General features: G+C 36.6%; 2 protein-coding genes and 1 pseudogene across 3 annotated transcripts; 2 read left to right on the top strand and 1 right to left on the bottom strand.

Moving 5' to 3' along the window:
• The first annotated feature begins 5,537 nt into the window (after window positions 1–5,537).
• LOC108459521 (flavonoid 3',5'-hydroxylase 2-like) lies at window positions 5,538–7,363 on the top strand. Its single transcript, XM_017758909.2, has 2 exons — window positions 5,538–6,520; window positions 6,601–7,363. Exons 1-2 carry the CDS (start codon window positions 5,621–5,623, stop codon window positions 7,231–7,233), a joined length of 1,533 nt encoding a protein of 510 aa, XP_017614398.1. The 5' UTR covers window positions 5,538–5,620; the 3' UTR covers window positions 7,234–7,363.
• Window positions 7,364–8,880: 1,517 nt separating this feature from the next.
• On the top strand, window positions 8,881–18,852 carry LOC108478228 (homeobox-DDT domain protein RLT1-like). Of its 2 annotated transcripts, none has more exons than XM_053030536.1 (3): window positions 8,881–9,129; window positions 9,219–9,851; window positions 11,790–18,852. In XM_053030536.1, the coding sequence occupies exons 2-3, from the start codon at window positions 9,224–9,226 to the stop codon at window positions 11,903–11,905; spliced, it is 744 nt and encodes a 247-aa protein (XP_052886496.1). In that variant the 5' UTR covers window positions 8,881–9,129; window positions 9,219–9,223; the 3' UTR covers window positions 11,906–18,852. The 2 variants fall into 2 exon arrangements, with proteins under 2 accessions (XP_052886496.1, XP_017636152.2); XM_017780663.2 differs by having other exon boundaries at window positions 8,883–9,129; window positions 9,201–9,851.
• On the bottom strand, window positions 12,086–12,859 carry LOC108485254 (zinc finger CCCH domain-containing protein 45-like; annotated as a pseudogene).
• Window positions 18,853–19,155: the final 303 nt, after the last annotated feature.

Here is a 19,155-nt window from a genome sequence, read left to right as displayed (position 1 = left end):
CTGAATCCAATGAGGAACTTGTACGGTCACGCCTTCTGTATGGTAGATCTGGAAACTCCAACGCATCATCTTGAGATAGATTGACATTATGCATATGGGCTGGAGGCGAGTACGCCCTGAATCGCAGATCTTCTTGTTCATCATCTGAACCCCCTTCAACATCTTCAGGTATGGTTGGAACAGGCTCTAGTTTAGAAAATAATGCAACTTCTGCACCATCGGGGCTAGCCTCTCGAGGTGGATCTGCATCGAACTCATTATCTAACCCATCATCATGTGCAACGTAAAAGGTCCTCTTGCCGGTGGACGTTATAGGGAGTACATTATCTGTAACGCCCCGTATCCTAGACCGTCACCGGAGTCGAACACGAGGTGTTAACAGACTTAATTCATTACTTAAACAGCTCAAACAATTTATTTTTAAAACTTCCAGAGAAGCTGGCAATCTGCGTCACAGTCACTTAAAAATTCATATCTCGAGTTACGAAACTCGAAATCCAATTCCGTAAATTTTCCCTGAAACTAGACTCATATATCTATCACTTAATTTTTTTCTAGAATTTTTGGTCTGGCGAACTGGTACAGTTTATTAGTTAAATTCTCCCCTATTTCAGGGTTCGACTGCTCTGACCTCCGTGTATTACGAATCAAATATCTCCCTATACAGAGTTCCAATTACTATGAAGTTTATTTATCATAAAACTAGACTCAATAAGGAATCTGTACATTAAAGAATGACTTCTAATTATCTTTGTACAATTTTTGGTGAATTTACAAAGTCAGAACAGGGGATCCAGAAATCTCTCTGACCCTGTTTCACAAAAATTTAAATATCTCATAAAATATATCTCATTTACCTATTTTGTTTCTTCCATTAGAAAATAGACATAATAATATTTGATTTCATAACTAATTCATCATTTAATTCAATTTATACTATTTTTAGTGATTCTTCAAATTCACGCCATCTGCTATCGTCTCGATTCTGCTTTTGTGCTAATTTCACCTTTTTCATGATTTCCATGGAATAACTAGCATTTAGGCATACATAACACCAAACATGTAATTGATTAGCCATTCCAACAGCTAATCATTATCAAGCATTTACATACCATTTATTAGCCATATCATAAGATCATACACACAAAATGGCTACGATGCTATACATGCCATACTCAAAATGAAACGTCTAGCTATACCAAAATAATCCTCGTGATCTGTGCGGGACCTCCGACGTACTTTACGATCCCCGAGTTAGCTTGACAAAACTATAAAAAGAAGGAAAATAAATAGGGTAAGCATTAAGCTTAGTAAGTTTGCATGCAAATAAATAACAACATTCATAAGAACTATCTTACTACTTGGCATGATACTACATAATGCAACTTCATTAATTGTCATAGACATATTTTAAACTTCTTCACTTACTCACTTACTTAAATACTTACTTACTTAATCAAATTTATTAATACATTTTACTTACCTTTTTCCTTATCAAGCATACATGAACATTATGTACTTACCTTTGCTCTTCTAGCATGAACTTGTCTTACTTTTTTACTATAACTCGTCTTACCTTACCTTACTTTACCTTGATATTCTCTTTAAATTTTCCCGTTGAACCACTTGGAATACTAAGGATACACGGGTACCTTACCATTGCCATGACTTTCCATGGTCTTACGTGGTATCCTTTTGAAACTTACCATTGCCATGTCTTGACATGGTCTTACATGTTATCTTTGCCTTATGAACTCACCAATGCCATGCCTTGGCATGGTCTTACATGGGACCTTTGCCTTATAGTAACTTATCAATGCCATGTCTTGACATGGTCTTACATGATTTCCTTGCCTTAGGAACCTTACCAATTGCCATACCTTAGCATGGTCTTACATGGTATCCTTGAACCCTAATGTCATGACATTTGTATCCTACACATTCCTAAGGTTCAACCGGGACTTTCTGAAATTTCTTCTCCCTCAATTCATGCTTAAGTCTTCTTTGAATAATTTCATAAAATAAATATACACATGCTGGAAATTAACAAAATTAATATAAAATAATAGAATATTACATTTATTTACCGCAAACTTACCTCGAAACAAAATACGATCAACTATATCGATTTAGTCCACTATCTTTTTTTTCCCTGGTCTAACTCCGGATTTTGTTCTTCTTGATCTATAATAAAAAAATTAGCTTATTTAATACTCATATTTATTAAAACAATCCTTGACCCAAACTTTGGCAAAATTACATTTTTGCCCTTAAACTTTCACATATTTACACTTTTGCCCCAAGGCTCGTAATTTAAACTTCATCCTATTTTCTTATGTTTTATGACATGCTGATAATTTTTCCCTTCTATGATAACATCAAATTCACACTCTAACATGTACTTATGACTATTAGGTATTTTTATCGATTAAGCCATTTTACTCGTTTTCACTTAAAACCGAGTAGCACAAGTTGTCTAACATAATTTAAAACCTCAGATTCTATCATAAAACACCAAAATACACAAATTTCACCTATGGGTATTTTTCCAAATATGAACCCTAGGTTGAATATTATTGCTAGAATAAGCTTAATCAAGTTATCGGGACTCCAAAAACGTAAAGATCATTAAAAACGGGGCTTGGAATCACTTACTATGGAGTTTGAAAGCTTGAAACAAACCCTAGCTATGGAGAACCCTTGAAATTTCGTCCTAATGAAGAAGATGGACAAAAATTGGCTTTTAATTTTGTTTTTAATTCATTTTAATAACTAAATGACCAAAATGCCCTTACTACTAAACTTTCCAAAAATTCCATCCATGTCCAATTTTTGTCCATAGACTTAGAAATTGGTCAAATTGCTATTTAAGACCTCCTCATTAATATTCCAAAGCAATTTCATACTAAAAACTTCTAGAATGCAAGTTTTGCAAATTATTCGATTTAGTCCCTAGTCTCAACTTAAGCACTTTATGCGTAGAATTTCATCACGAAATTTTCACACAATCATGCAATCATATCATGAACCTCAAAATAATAATAAAATAAATTTTCTACCTCGGATTTGTGGTTTCGCAACCACTGTTCCATTTAGGCCCTATTTCGGGATGTTACATTATCCCTCCTTATGGATGTTTCACAACGTCTCCAATCAGATGTGGAATGCCAAAACCACTAGAAGTTGATGTCATTCCCCAATACGTATTTCTAGCATCAAACATCGACCCACTGAGGTGCATGTCCTATCCATTAACGGAGTGTCGTGCAGGGGTTGGGTATTCCATACTACTACTAAACACGGGCACTTCCGTGTTTTGCCACCCACTAACGGAGTGTCGGGCAGGGGTCGTGTATTCCTCTCAACTAGCAGTAAATGTTGAAGCTACAAATGCATCATTTGGCGATGAAAATTGTACATATAACTCAAAATAGGTTGATCCACTAGTGAGATGAGTCTGCACCATTGCCTCCAAGCTATGAGCGCCTTTGATGTCGAATAATTCATATGTCACAAGATCAACTGCAGCACAAAATCGATACTTAATAGACAAAACTGTCATTGCCGCCATTTCGAAGATTTTACACCTAATTCTTTTACGAAGTTCTTTCAAATCTATGTTCTGGTTAAAAACCAGTCTCGCTGTGTTCTCCGATAAAAAAACAACACCGTTCTCGGTGTTACAGACCTCACCATCATAGTAAATAACAACACTAATACGTTCACTCATCTTCAATTTCTTTTCTTCTTAGCCTCTCTAATTTTTTTATTGTAAGTTACGCAACCTGTGAATAAAATTTGGCTCATTTATAGCCTCATTTTTCTACGATCTACTGTAGCAAAAGAGCGTCCACGTGGGAGCTTTTTCCAGAAATTTTGCTGACAGTGCATCCTGCTTGAAGCATTTTCGACACTATTTGTTCGAAACGTCTACTCGTAATTATTTTTCATTTAACCATCAGTAGCAAAAGAGCGTCCATGTGGGAGCTTTTTCCAGAAATTTTGCTGACAGTGCATCCTGCTTGAAGCGTTTTCGACACTATTTGTTTAGAAACGTCTACTCGGAATTATTTTTCTACGAACTACTGTAGCAAAAGAGCGTCCAAGTGAGAGCATTTTCCAGAAATTTTACTGACAGTGCATCCTGCTTGAAGCGTTTTCGACACTATTTGTTCAGAAATGTCTACTCAGAATTATTTTTCTACGAACTACTGTAGCAAAAGAGCGTCCACGTGGGAGCTTTTTCTAGAAATTTTACTGACAGTGCATCCTGCTTAAAGCATTTTTTGACACTATTTGTCCAGAAACGTCTGCTCAGAATTATTCTTACAGAAACCCTAAACCTTAAACCCTAAGAAAAAAAATTATATTGCATATATGTTTTTTCTAATACCCTAAACACAAATTTATTTTAAAAAACTAAACCCTAATCCCTAATTTAATAAGTTAACCCTAATACCCTAAACTCTAATTTAGTATTTAGTATTTAAAATTAATAGTTAATTTAATGAATTAAACCTAAAACCCTAAATCCTAATTCAATTAATTTTTTCTCGAAACCCTAAACTTAGCATAGCGCCAGTATGTATATATGCTGCAATCATATTATCTTTGAGAATTTTTTTTCATGTATGTATATTGGAAATTAATAATTAAAAAAAATCAGAAATAAGCTTATGACAAAGTAAAAGAAACTTAGCCGGTGATCAAAAATAAAATGATTTAAGCCATTGATAAAGGAAAAAAACCTAAACGCTGAAGTAATCGAATTACCAAGTTGTTGTTTACACGTTAAGAGTTATTTAAGGGTTTTATACTAAAATATTATAAGAAATAAAATATTAAAATAGTATGTTTAAACCATTATGTATCAATTAACCCTAAAATTAATCAATTAATCCTAAACCCTAAATCAATCCCTAATTTAATCAATTAACCCTAATACCCTAAACTCTAATTTAATATTTAGTATTTAAAATTAATAGTTAATTTATACCCCAATTCAATTAATTTTTTCCTAAAAACCCTAAAACCCTAAGACCCAAAAAAACCTAAAACCCAAAAAACCTTAACCATAAACCCTAAAAACCCTAACCCTAAATCAATTAAATAATAAAACCCTAACACTAAAAAAAAGGCAAAATGCTTTCTTGGGGGAGCGCTTTGTCTATGTCAGCAAAGCGCGCCCTGAAAGACGTGTTTTTTGATGACGCGGACAAAGTTCTCCCCTAGGGAAGCGGTTTGCTAATATGTACTCTCAAATCGCGCTTACGTGAATGCGTTTTCGTGAAAAATAACTTAATCCAATAAATAACGTAATAAACTACCCATTTCCATAATTATATTTTTTAAAGGGTCTTTTTGGTAAAACCCCTTGAAAAACACCAAGTTGCATGTGACTAATAATAAGCAAAAAGCAAAAAGTAGCCAACTAATTGACTCCTTGTCTTTACATTATGTTGCTGCCAAACAAGTTTGATTAGTGGGTGGAGCTGAATCTCACATGCTTTGGCCTAACCTCCTCATTTATTTAGTCTATATATTCCGAACCAAAGGTGGTTTTTAGAATGTACCACTACCACTGGTGTCTCTTCATATTTGGTCCTTCCGGTACTTCACCATGCCATCATTCGATTCTATCCTCCTTCGGGATTTGGTAGCTGCAGCCTTCCTCTTCTTTATCACACGTTATTTCATCCGTCGTCTTCTCAGTAACCCCAAACGAATACTTCCTCCGGGTCCGAAAGGGTGGCCGGTTGTGGGTGCTCTTCCACTCTTAGGTTCCATGCCTCATGTCGAACTAGCCAAGTTAGCCAAGAAGTATGGACCTGTAATGTACCTCAAAATGGGAACCTGTAACATGGTGGTGGCTTCAACCCCGGATGCCGCTCGAGCTTTCCTTAAGACCCTTGACTTGAATTTCTCTAATCGACCATCCAATGCTGGTGCCACCCACATAGCCTATGACTCTCAAGACATGGTGTTTGCGGAGTATGGTCCGAGGTGGAAATTGCTTCGTAAACTGAGTAACCTCCACATGCTTGGTGGCAAAGCCCTTGAGGATTGGTCCCAAGTCCGGGCTGTTGAGCTAGGCCATATGCTTCGGGCCATGTGCGAGTCTAGCCGAAAGGGTGAGCCAGTGGTGGTGCCGGAAATGTTGACGTATGCCATGGCCAACATGATCGGGCAAGTGATACTGAGTCGGCGAGTATTCGTGACCAAAGGGTCGGAGTCGAACGAATTCAAGGACATGGTGGTGGAGCTCATGACGTCCGCCGGCCTCTTCAATATAGGTGACTTTATACCTTCTATTGCGTGGATGGATTTACAAGGGATTGAAGGCGAGATGAAGAAATTACATAAAAGATGGGATGTACTTTTGACAAAGATGATGAAAGAGCATGAGGAAACAGCTTATGAACGCAAGGGGAAGCCTGATTTTCTTGATATAATTATGGATAACAGAGAAAACTCTGCAGGGGAAAGGCTTAGTTTGACCAATGTCAAGGCGCTTCTGTTGGTAAGTCGAGTTTGAGTTTATACTTTCCAAGTTCCATATTCGTAAATTAATGATAAATATGCTTGAATTTTGCATGGTAGAATCTATTCACAGCTGGCACCGACACATCCTCAAGCATAATCGAATGGGCATTAGCTGAAATCCTGAAGAACCCAAAAATACTGAACAAAGCTCACGAGGAGATGGATAAGGTGATTGGCAGAAACCGAAGGCTTGAAGAATCCGACATACTCAAGCTCCCCTATCTTCAAGCCATTTGCAAAGAGACCTTCCGAAAGCATCCATCTACTCCCTTGAACTTGCCTCGAGTGTCCACCCAGCCTTGCGAGATCAATGGCTACTACATCCCCAAAAACACCAGGCTGAGTGTCAATATTTGGGCCATTGGCCGAGACCCTGACGTGTGGGGTAACCCACTGGATTTCACCCCTGAAAGGTTTCTGAGTGGGAGATTTGCCAAAATCGACCCAAGAGGGAACGACTTTGAGTTGATTCCATTTGGTGCTGGGCGAAGAATCTGTGCTGGAACCAGGATGGGGATCGTGCTGGTTGAGTACATCTTAGGCACTTTGTTGCACTCTTTCGACTGGATGCTTCCTCCCGGTACTGGGGAATTAAACATGGATGAGTCCTTTGGGCTTGCTTTGCAAAAGACCGTGCCTCTTTCTGCCATGGTTCGTCCACGCCTCGCACCAACTGCTTATGTTTCCTAAGCACATCCCTTGCCTTATCACTGCTCATTTTTCCTACTTCTGCTGCTTGCGTTATCTGATATTCAAGCTTGATGTGATGTGTGTGTATCAATTGATGCATCTTTTAGTTTCAATTCTACTCTAAAAACAATCTTGCATGCCTTTCCATTCGATCTTATCCATACCTACCTATACTATCATACTACCTTTATTTACGGTGGTGAGTATTCGATTGAGTTGAGTCGAATCAAAGTAAAAAAATTTCGAGTTAATCAAGTTGATGAATCTTATTTTAGCAACTGAACTTAATTTAATATTTTTTCGAATCGAATCGAGTCAAAAAATTTTAGTCAAGTCGAGTCAACGAATTTTATAATTTATACTCAATGTTACGTTTACATGAACCGATTATTTAAACTAGTAGACGAAGTATAAGATTATTTAACTATATAAACAATATGATAGTTTTGTCTTTAAACTTAATGAGTAAATATTTATCAAAACGATATAGTTTAGCCTTTTAACTTAATAGTTTTGACTTTTAACTTTAGAAAATGTAAACATTTATCAAAACTACGTAATTTTACTTTTTCTTATTCGGATTTTCGGATAACTCAAATTGTGTAATTCATATTTGAGATAAACTAAAAAGCTTAAATTTTTATTCAAGTTAATCCGAATAAGTTAATGGCTTAGGAAGGCAATGTAGTTGTAATACCATGTAGTTGGTCGGAGGTTGAATTGTATTGGTCGGAGGTTGAATTGTATTATTATCTGTATGTTAAATTGAAGTTTATCATGTGTTATGTTAGGAAGCTGAATTTTCAGATGAACTTATGTTCCTATGTTCTTTTCATATGTTACTGTGGCCATAAAATCCATTCTTTTGTTAGATATTTCCTCCATTCTTTTCTAATTTTTATGGGGTTATATTGTTGTTTTTCTGTACTCTAAACCCTATCCTACCAAAATGGCTGAACTTGAAAGTTACTAATGTTGGTGCTACAATAATGATTTGGAAAATCTTGAAAATGGAGATATATACTTTTTATTGTTTGGACCTAGAAAGCAAAGTGAGAAGGAAAAAATTTAAAAATTGACTGATGTTTCTTTGGAAGGAAAAAAAAGCAAGATCCCTGAGGTATGGACTATCAGTGCCTGTTCTTAAGTGCTATTTGTTCTGTTGGTTATTTATTATGAATGTTGGAGATGAGTTGGAGGAGGTAAGATTTGATGGGTCGTAACAAGAAAAATAACCTATTCTGTTATACCACCCTTAAAAGTGCTTCCTTTTCTGGTGTAATGGTTTTTACTGGTCTTCAATGATATCTAGAAATGGTTTTTAGAGCTAGCTGATGTGGGCAGTTATTTTGCTTAAGATTTTCTTAAGGTGTTGTAACTTGAGGACCTTATGAAAATGATAGAGATATCAAGAGGATCATTGCATGTAAAAGTGAGATTGTGGAGAGTATAATCTGACAAATGTGAAGCTGTACAAATGGTTGAAGGAATATAGTAAAATTGTTCATCGGACTCAGTTATTTGGATGAGATTTTAGTTCAACGGAGTTTCCCTTTTCATTGTTTTACAATATTTTATGCCTCTTCATTGTTTTACATTATTTTATGTATTTGGTTAGGACCCATTCTGCTTCTTCTCATTGATAGAAAATAATCCATTATAAATATCTGTGACAACTCTGATTTCTATTATTAAGCATAGCAGCATGTTAACTAATCTTTTTCACTTTTATACTTAAATTTTATCATATCTAATACTTTTGTTTCTATTTCTTTGTTATCGTTTTAGATTCAGGTCAGGTGCAGATTGAAGAGGATAAAGTTTCTCTGGATGTGAATAAGAAAAGAGCGGTGAAAACACCAGCCCAGGTTATAGTTCTTGAGAACTTCTATAAAGGTAATAATTCTTGTCTTCTAATTGAAATGTTTTGTTTTTTCTGTTTCCAAAGGTTTTTGGTTCTTTTACAGACGAAAGATTTGCTTCAGATGAAATGAAAGCAAAACTGGCTGTTCAACTAGGGTTGACACAAAAGCAGATATCTAGTTGGTTTTGTCACAGAAGGTTAAAAGACAAAAGGAGAGATGACTACTACGCTAATGTGCAACATGATTATTCTAGTGGTGTTATCCAGGATCATGTTAGCGGGCTCAGGCAAGATTCTTGTGGCAGTATTAAGCAGGGAGATTACAGATATATTGATCTGAGGGAGGTAGAAAGTCGAATAATTCATGGCCAAGGGTTTCCAGCTGCTGACCTCACATACGAGCGTAGAAGTCATCAATATCCATATGGCGTTCAGATGGAGGATCCATCTTCTGAAAGTAGTCTGTCTTTGCACGATCAGCTTTTCTTGAAAAGTGGGAATCCTTATGACATGCACATTTCAGCTAAACCTACACAAAATGGAGCAATTGTGCAGACAAACTCAAGTTCTAAAAGCATAGGTTATAAGCCATCTGGATATTTGAAGGTTAGGGGTCAAAGTGAGAATCCTGTTATTAGTGCTGTCAAGAGGCAGATGGGAAGGCATTATCGAGAAGATGGTCCAGTGCTCGGAATTCAATTTGATCCACTTCCTCCTGGTGCATTTGAGTTCCCAAGTAGCCATCCAGTCAACGGTAAGCCTAATACCCAGATCTGTTTGATATATTGACAATTTTCATAGAATCATACAAGTTGCTTAAATTTCTTTGTTTTTATTGCTTGTTGCATTGTTTTTCTGTCTGCTAAACATTTATTAGCTTCTGAATTTAGAAAATAATTGTTAGATTGAACTTTCTACTGCCTTTAGGCATTTGCTGTGCTGATCATGGTGATGTCAGAAGCAAATGCATGAGAGAAATCTCTTTAGTCTTTGAGAGAGAGGCATTGGGGCATAGTCCTTTTGTGTACAAGTTTTATTATTTTTAAAGTTGAGATAATGTTTTTTACAATTTTATAGCAGTTTATAAATAACAAAACAAATTGTTCTAAAAAAAAAAATTATCCCTCCTCACTAAGGGCTAGTTTGGCAATGTTTTTGAAAAGTGCTGTGGAAAAGTACTTTTTAAAATTTGAGTGTTTAGCATTATTGTCAAAAAGTGCTTTTGAGAAAGAAAATGTCCATTTTAGACATGTTATTATCAAGTAACAAATATGTATTTAAATAAAATTTAAATTAGTTAATATTATTATATTTTAGTAAGAATATAAAAAATTATTATAACTTGTTGTTAATATTTTAATATATGAAATAGAAATTTTAAATATTTTTAAGTAATAAATATTAATTACTTATAAATTTTAATTCGATTATATAAACTACATTTTAAATATTTAAATATAACCATTAAAGATTTGTTTAATTAGTATTTTAAAAATATTTTTATTTTTAATTAACGATTTTAACACATTTGTAATTAAGCACAAAAAAAAAAGGAAAAGTACTATGTTATTAGAGAATGAAAAAGTAATTAAGCACTAAAAGTGCTTTTGAGGGAGGAAAAGTTAAAAGTTTTAACTTCTCCTTTTCAAAAGTGCTTTTGAAAGGCATTTCTAAAAAGCCAAAAATTCTAGCCAAAAACAGTTTGTTCTGCACAACTTTTCTTCCAAAAATTCTTTTGGAGTCAGAAATATTTTTTTTTTTAAGCACAGAAGAACCGGCCCTAAGAAGCCTAGACCTTAATTCAAGTAATATCAATGATAATTTAAACCATCATGGCTATCCCATTAAATAATTTTAGTCCAGATGCTGAGAATTATTTATTCACTATTTTCTTCTCTGTTTGCATATATGTATACTTTTGTATCTTATCTTTTAATCATTTCGATCTCCTTCCTTGAATATTTACTTTCTTATTCCATGTACTTTGTTCCTTTGATGTTTCTTTATTATTAAATAGCTAATTTCCTATATGGTTTTAATCTCCCATTCACTTTCTTTTTCTTTTTTATTTTTTCTGCTCTGATCCCTCTATCTCCATTTGTTTTGTTTACCCTCATATCTACCCCCTTCCTTTCTCCGTTGATCTTTCTTTTATTTCCATGGATTTTTCCTTTTGATTTCAAAAGCATCTATCTTTCTTATTTTATTGGTTTTATTACAAGTTATTTAATGATGAGAGTTAAAACTGCAGAAGAATAATGTTTCAATGACATATGCATTCCTTGTCTGTGGAAAAAAGGTGTAAGCCCTGCGGCAAAGTTTATGATTGTCAGAAAGTCATATTCCTATGAGCTGTATATTTGACATCTTGCTACAATTTTCAGATCATTTTGGGTTCAAATCAATTGCGAGTTCAGGGCACTTTAAGTTTAGGTTTCTCAGGTCAAATCATTACGAGCTTGGATCATTTTGGGCTCAGATCAATTTAGGTGTGGGATGACTTTTATGATTAAATTAGGTTTGAATCCGGGTTGGTTGGGTCAAGTTATGGAGTTTGGGTCAGAATTGACAAGTCTAACAGAGAGTACACTCTTGCTAATATGCTTCCCTTGTAGTCTTGAAGCTTAACTTTGATTATCCTCAGCCTTGAAATATTTGAACTCATCTATATCTTCCATTGATTGCATGGCAGAGCTAATCAATATTAGAGATTTTCGGCAGCCCCATTGTTTAGATATCTCTAGAGTGATGAAGCAGTCGAAGCCTAAGATTGTAAGTGGATTCTTGATGCATTTTTCAAAGTTTTAGCATGCATAATGGACACCCAAACTATATTTATATTATATTTTGTAATTTTAAGACCCTGTTAAACAATGGTCACAATAACTGAGAGTTAATTTGTACTAGTTCAATCAGTATTTGAGCTAAATATGATAAACTATTTTTTCCTAAGGTGCCATTTGCAATCTTGTTGAAAGAGAACTAAATTCAGGGTAAAGGTACATGCAGCGGAGGCACACTATAATCTTGATCTTCTAAAGAATATAGATGTTCTAGGCAAGGCCTCTTTGAAGCTAGATCATCCTTTTTCAACAAAACATCCACGTCATTACTCACATTAAAGAGTTCACAAAGAGCTCCCCTTATATCTTGAGGTAATTCTTGGCAGTCCCTGCTGATTTTGATAGGTTTGTAGTCATTCAATGGGTTCTTAAGGTGTAGTGTCTTTTGGAAAGGCAGGTGATTTAAGCAGAGGCATTTGACCTTAAAACTACAGCCCAATGATTACTTTTACCACTTCCTTGGCTCTAAACATTATATCGCCTCAATCCAACAGAATACATCATTTGGGTATAATCTTGGAAGAAACCACTCATGTTGACACTAAATATTAAAATAACAAAAACGAAATTATGAAAAGCATCTTCTAAAATTGGTTTTTCATGACTTAAGTAGCCCAAATTCCTTTTTCAATTGATAGTTGAATATTTTGGTGGTTCAAACTCTTAATGATGAAGTATCTTGTATTACACAATTTGACCCTTTTGTCTTCCATATGAGAATACTCTAGGTCTTATGCCTTAAAGAGATAGTCATCCTCATTCTCTAAATCGTCTAAATTTCCCATGTCATTTTTCCATTCAGTCATAGATGAATCAACTGCAGATGCATTTTCTCTTGCAGTATCAGAAGACATATCCTTATTTACCTCCAGTCACAATGCAGATTAATGAAAAAGAAATCAAGCCAAACTCTATTTAAGAGGGAAAACCAAACAGAAAGCAAAACAGAAATGTTGAAGTTGAAGTTGAAGTGTAAGTGGAAGTACCAAGTGATTGGCTATGTATTAGTGTCTTGGCCTTACCTGTAGTAAATGAACCCTAACTTTTGTTTCCCTTTTTTTTTTTTTTTTTTAAATTTTCATTTCTTAGAATTGAACCTTCCAACACGTTAGAAGGTGGGTTTACAACGATTTAGTATAGAAGAAGAATAGAGTACTAAACTGAACATTTCTATTCTGAATCTTGAAAGGAATTCTTACTATGTTCATTTTACATCTCAAATATATAAAGAGCTAGCATAACTGCTCTTTCAACAAATTCTTAGCTATATTAACAATTTCAGTTTCTAGCTAACTAACTGCATTAACTATAAACTCTAACATCCACCCATCTTCTCGACGAGAAAGACTTGAAGAAAATTACGAAACTGAGTAAAAGACGTTACTGACTGTGGCTTGGTGAACACATCAGCCACTTGATCACAGGCGGGAACCTTACCAACCATAAGCGATCTATCCGCAACTTTCTCACGTACAAAAAACAGATCTAGCTCTACATGCTTGAACTTAGAATGTAGGATAGGATTGGCTGCAACCTCAACTGCACTTGAGCTATCGCACCATACATTTGGAGTATCAGCAGACTTAAGCTGTAGTTCTTGAAGTAACGAAAGTAACAAGGTAACTTCACTTGCGGCTGCGGCAAGGCTCCTGTATTCTGCCTCTGTCATAGACCGCGACACCACTTGCTGCTTCTTAGAGACCATGATACGAGAGTTTGTTCAAAGTACCCCACTTGGCATCGGCATATCCAATCAATGACAATTGAGCAGACGGATGAACGACTATCCCAAAATCAAGAATGTCGTACAAATACCTCAAAATGTGTTTCAGTGCTACCATATGAGTAGTAGTAAGATTATGTATGAACTGACAGATCCGATTTACTGCATATGCAATATCGGGCCTAGTTAGAACAACATATTAGAGAGCACCAGCAAGGTTATTGTATCAGTCGGGTCCTTCAACCATTCGCCATTATCTTTAGACATAGTAGATGAGCTGACCATCGACGTATGAACACTCTCTGCATTGGTCATCTAACACCGCGCAAGAATGTCACGGATATATTTCTTTTGACATAAATGTAGACACCAGGATGAGTGAGTAACTTCTACCTGAGAAAATAGTGAAGAATGCCGAGATCTTTATGCGAAAATTTGTCATTTAATATTCGAACAAACCAATCTATAGTAGTGAATGAACTTCTGGTAATAATAATGTTATCGACGTATACAAGCACATATAGGGTAGAATCAGACTGGATTCGAACAAATAACGATGCATCATATTTAGACCCAACGAACCCGATAAAGATGAGAAATTGCTTCAACTTCTCAAACGACGCACGCGAAGCTTGATGAAAAAGCTTTCTTCAGGTGACACACAAAATGTGTACCTTTGGAATCACACTTAACATACCCCGGAGGTTATTGCATAAACACTTTAATGTCAAGATCACAATTTAAGAACACATTATTTACATTGACTTGACGAAGTGGCCATTCTTTTGAAACAGCAACGGATAGAATAACTTGGATGGTAGTAGGTTTCACCACTAGACTAAACGTTTCTTTGAAATCACATCCAGGAACTTGAGAACAACCCTTAGCAACTAACCGAGCTTTCTTGCAGGTAATGATACCATCAAGATTTCACTTTATTTTGAATATCCATTTGCAGCCGATGACCTTACGGTTAGGTGGTAGGTAAACAAGTTCCCAGGTAGAGTTGTGAATAAGAGTATCATACTCAGCCTGAGTAGCAGCCCGCCACTCGGAGGTAGACATAGCTTCCTCAATTTTAGATGGCTCAACATTCAGAGCTCATGGTTTGAAAATACCTGCTTTAGCCCTAGCTACCATAGGATGAGTGTTGGTAACAGGAAAAAGAGAATCCGGACTACTATGAGAAGATGTAGTATCATCATTAGATCTCGTGGAACAGGGAGCATCGACAAGCAAAGGAAAATCTGGACTGGGAGTATCAGTCGGTGGTGAACAGGAGTGCTGAAACTCAAGGACCATCCTAGAACCTATCAAAAAAGTGTCAGCTTGATACGAAACCAGCAGAACAGCAGAGACCTCAAGGGGTTGAGAAGAGATTTGCTGAACAAGAGGAACACCCATGAAGCAGTAGCTTTTGATACTGGAACAGAACCTTCTGAAGTAGACTCAGATGAAAGAAACCTATTCTCATCAAACATAACATGTCGAGAGATGACAACCTTACTGTTTGGTAACAAGCATTGATAACCCTTGTGTTGAGAGCTATACCCCAAAAAGGTGGAAGGCTGAGACGTAAACTCTAATTTATGTGCCAAAAATGGTCGTAAATATGGAAAACAACAACAACCAAACACTCGTAGATGATCGTATGTGGGATCATGCCCAAAGAGAGCCCTAAATGGAGATTCTCCTTGTAAAACTACTGTAGGAAGTCGATTAATGAGATGCACTACACAACAAAAGGCATACCTCCAATATTCCATGGAGAGATTTGCTTGAGCTAACAACACGAGGCCTATTTCAACGACATGCCGATGTTTACGCTCAGCCACTCTATTTTGTTCAGAAGTATAGGGACAAGTTCATCGATGAATAATCCTCTGAGAGGCTAGGAAAGACATGAAGGCACGATACTCGCCTCCCCAGTCACTCTACAGTTGTTTAATGGATTTGCCAAACCGTGTTTTGATTAGCTATTGAAAACTAGTGAAGCACTTGATAGTCTACGAATTTTGATGAATGAGATAAATCTAAGTAAACCGAATACAAATATCAATAAACGATACATAATACCACTTATTATCACAAGCAACAGACGTTGGTCCCCAAAGATCAGATACAATCAATTCAAAATGAGCATATGTAGTGGTTGAAACAGAAAATGGCAATTTATGTGACTTCATTTTTTGACATGCAATACATACACCATCAAGACAGAATTTATTTGAACCAATACCATATTTTTCTAAAACATTTTTAACTACAGAAGCACACGGGTGACCAGGACGGTTATGCCACAAAGAGAACATTGAACAAACCGTAACTTTATTTTGTATCCCAATATGAGCAGCAGAAGAAACTTCAGTAGATTAAGTAGACACCCTTCAGCAAAGTTTCCCAAGTCTTGATGTCCTTAATAACACAATACGTTGGATAAAAATCAAGAAAACATCATTGTCATTAGCAAACTGAGACACAGATAAAAGATTCTTTCGTATGCTTGGTACACATAAAACATTAGATAGCCGTAGCAATTTAGACTGAGTAGGTAATACCCCATTACCAACCAACAAAATGACAGCAGGTGTTCCATCACCCATTAGTAGAGGGGATGTACCTGAATACGGCATGGTATCACTGAGCGCAAAAGTGTCGCGATATACATGATTACTATCATCGAAGTCGGGGTACCATGACGCGGTGCCAACTGGTATAGGAATATGGGATTCAGTGCAATCTCCATTAAACCCGTACTGAGTAGTATTTATATGGGAACCAAAAAAATCAGAGTAGTCGGAGGTATGTAAGTCGCCTAAGCCAGGAAGACTAATGTAGGTGTCGAACCCAGTATACACCCGGGCTCGTGGTTTAGTCTACCAAGTAACGGAGGTAGGACCAACATTTTGTCCCGACCCAGGTGATGGGCTAATTTGAACATAGTTAGAAGCAGGCTCAAACGGATTTGAGGAAGCAAATGGCCTAGCACCAACATTTTGGCCCCCAAAGGTATTCGGCCCAACATGAGTTGGCCTAGGTGGATTCATCACCAAGAGTACAGGCCTATATGATGGATATGGCACCAACAGCCCACGTGCCAAGTAAGATGGTATTCCATGATTCGGTCCACCATATGGACCCATAATTCTAAAATTATTTTGACCACTGTCCAACTGATTTTGACTAAAGGCATATGCAACCCTATGGTTCTTTGGTTGCGGCATCCACCCCTCATACACCAGCTCATCATGCGGCAATGCCTAAGCAAAAGCAGAGGACGGCCCAAACATCGAAGGAAAAGCTAAACAGAGGGCACGGGCAAATCACCTTGATGCAACATTGGAGGCCCCGACGGTGGCGGATTAGAGTTCCAATGATACCGGTAAAAATACCGTTAAGCGAGGTAGTTAAACATCTTACAGATCTAACATTGAGACTGCGATCAAAAACTCCGCCCTTGTCCCTGAGAAAATGACTGGCCTCTATGGACAGTCTTCTCCACCACTTGTGTTGGCGTGTTTTCGACGAGATTGGTATGGAGAGGAACATCATGGATAGCACAAGCTTGACGGTTCTCACATTTAACAAGAGTATCGACCAACCTTTGGAAGGGCACAGCAGTAGTTGACAATGAGAACAAATAAATAATGGCCTCAAATCCGAGGAAGACCGGCAAATATCACTTCCTTCTTTTCCTTATTCGAAATTCGTGAACCTAAAGTCTCCAACAACGTACGCAAATTCTTAATCTGAGCTAAATTAGTTTTAATAGATAGATTACCTTTTTTAATGAGTGTAGTTCATGACGGATGTGCGAATGTTTGGCACTAGTGTCCGCCACAAACAGATTCGTTGACGTGGTCCAAACATCGCATGTCGATTGAGCATCAGTGAAGGAGGTTTGGTAAGCAGTACTGATCCTGGAGAGAAGCCACGATGTTAGAAGACAATCTTGTTGCTTAAACACTTGAGCCGACGGATTTGGTGCCAGAGATCCATGTGGTGCTTGTATAAACCGAGATGGTGGAGGTAAGGTGCCATCGAGAAACCCTAGAAGATCATAGCCATCTAGAACAAGTCTTACTTGTTATTGCCATTGGATGTAGGTTCCATCATCAAGTTTGACAACATCATGACGCGGAAACGAATTGACCACACGATCACTATTGAATAAAGCATAGCTCGGTTCAGCAATAGCGGAATCAATAGAAGTCATGTTAGCCATAGGTCCTGGATCAGCCAGCGAATAATACCACGTTAGAAGGTAGGTTTACAGCGATTTAGTATAGAATAAGAACAGAGTACTAAACTGAACTTTTCTATTCTGAATCTTGAAAGGAATCCTTGCTCTGTTCATTTTACATCTCGAATATATAAAGTGCTCTTTCAATAAATTGTTAGATGTATTAACAATTTCAGTTTCAACTAATTGCCTTAACTGTAAACTCTAAAAATATAGGATAAAATTTACATTTATCATTGATAAGTCATAATTTTTACATATTTTTATCTCATGCTTAGCACATATTTGGATGAATTATCATTAGATTTATGGAATTTGATGCTCTTAATCCTTTGATTTTATGTTTTATACTTAGGTGAGCATAGGAGAGTAAAAAGAGTGAGAAACGGGCCAAAAATTGAGAAAATGGGTCAACGTGGGAAATCAATACGGCTTGGACTTCTTTACACGGGTAGACCACATGCCCGTCTAGTTTTAGCAGACTCTAGCACGGCCTGGACTTCCTTACATGGGTAGACCACATGCCCGTGTCTATTCAACAGAATCTAACACAGTTTGAAACACTTACACACGGGCGTGTCCCGTCGAGCCCAAGTTTAGTTCTATTCGGAAAAGGGCACTCTTGAGGGTTTGGAAGCATTCTAAAGCCTATTTAAACACCCTAGAGGAATCACTTAGGGGAAACGCGGAGTAGGAGGGAAGGAACTACTCGAAGAAAGCCGATTGATCCATCTTAGAAGCCGGATTCTCCTTCAAGACTGAAGATCTCCCTTCACTTTCCTTCGAGTTTTTTAGGTTTCTTTATATTTTGTTATCATTATTCTTTTGAGATGTTTTCTTTTACACTTATGAACTAAATCCCCTAAATACCTAAGGGGAATGAAACCTAAGACGGATCTTGTTATTATTTTCTGAATTATATGATAAATATTTGATTTGATCTTAATTATGTGTTCTTAATTCTTGCTTTAATATTTCAGGATATTGATTCAAGTATTGATGTGCTTATTCAGAGGAGCAAAAGTCTCTGTCTAAGAGTAGATCTAGCATAATTAAGCGGAGTTGATTGCACCCCTAGACATAGGGTGACATAAATCTGCCGGATTAGGGTCAAACCTAATAAGGGAATCCATAGATCGAGTTAATGCAACACTAGGGGTTTTAATTAGAACAGGGATTTCAATTAATCAACCTAGGGTTAGACGTTGTTAGTCTCGAGAGAGATAATAATATAAATTAGGAATTTCTA

Source organism: Gossypium arboreum, chromosome 7, assembly GCF_025698485.1.
Source record: "Gossypium arboreum isolate Shixiya-1 chromosome 7, ASM2569848v2, whole genome shotgun sequence".
NCBI classification, from domain to species: domain Eukaryota; kingdom Viridiplantae; phylum Streptophyta; class Magnoliopsida; order Malvales; family Malvaceae; genus Gossypium; species Gossypium arboreum.
The sequence above is the reverse complement of the archived record's forward strand: the minus strand, read 5'-3'. Positions and strand labels throughout refer to the sequence as shown.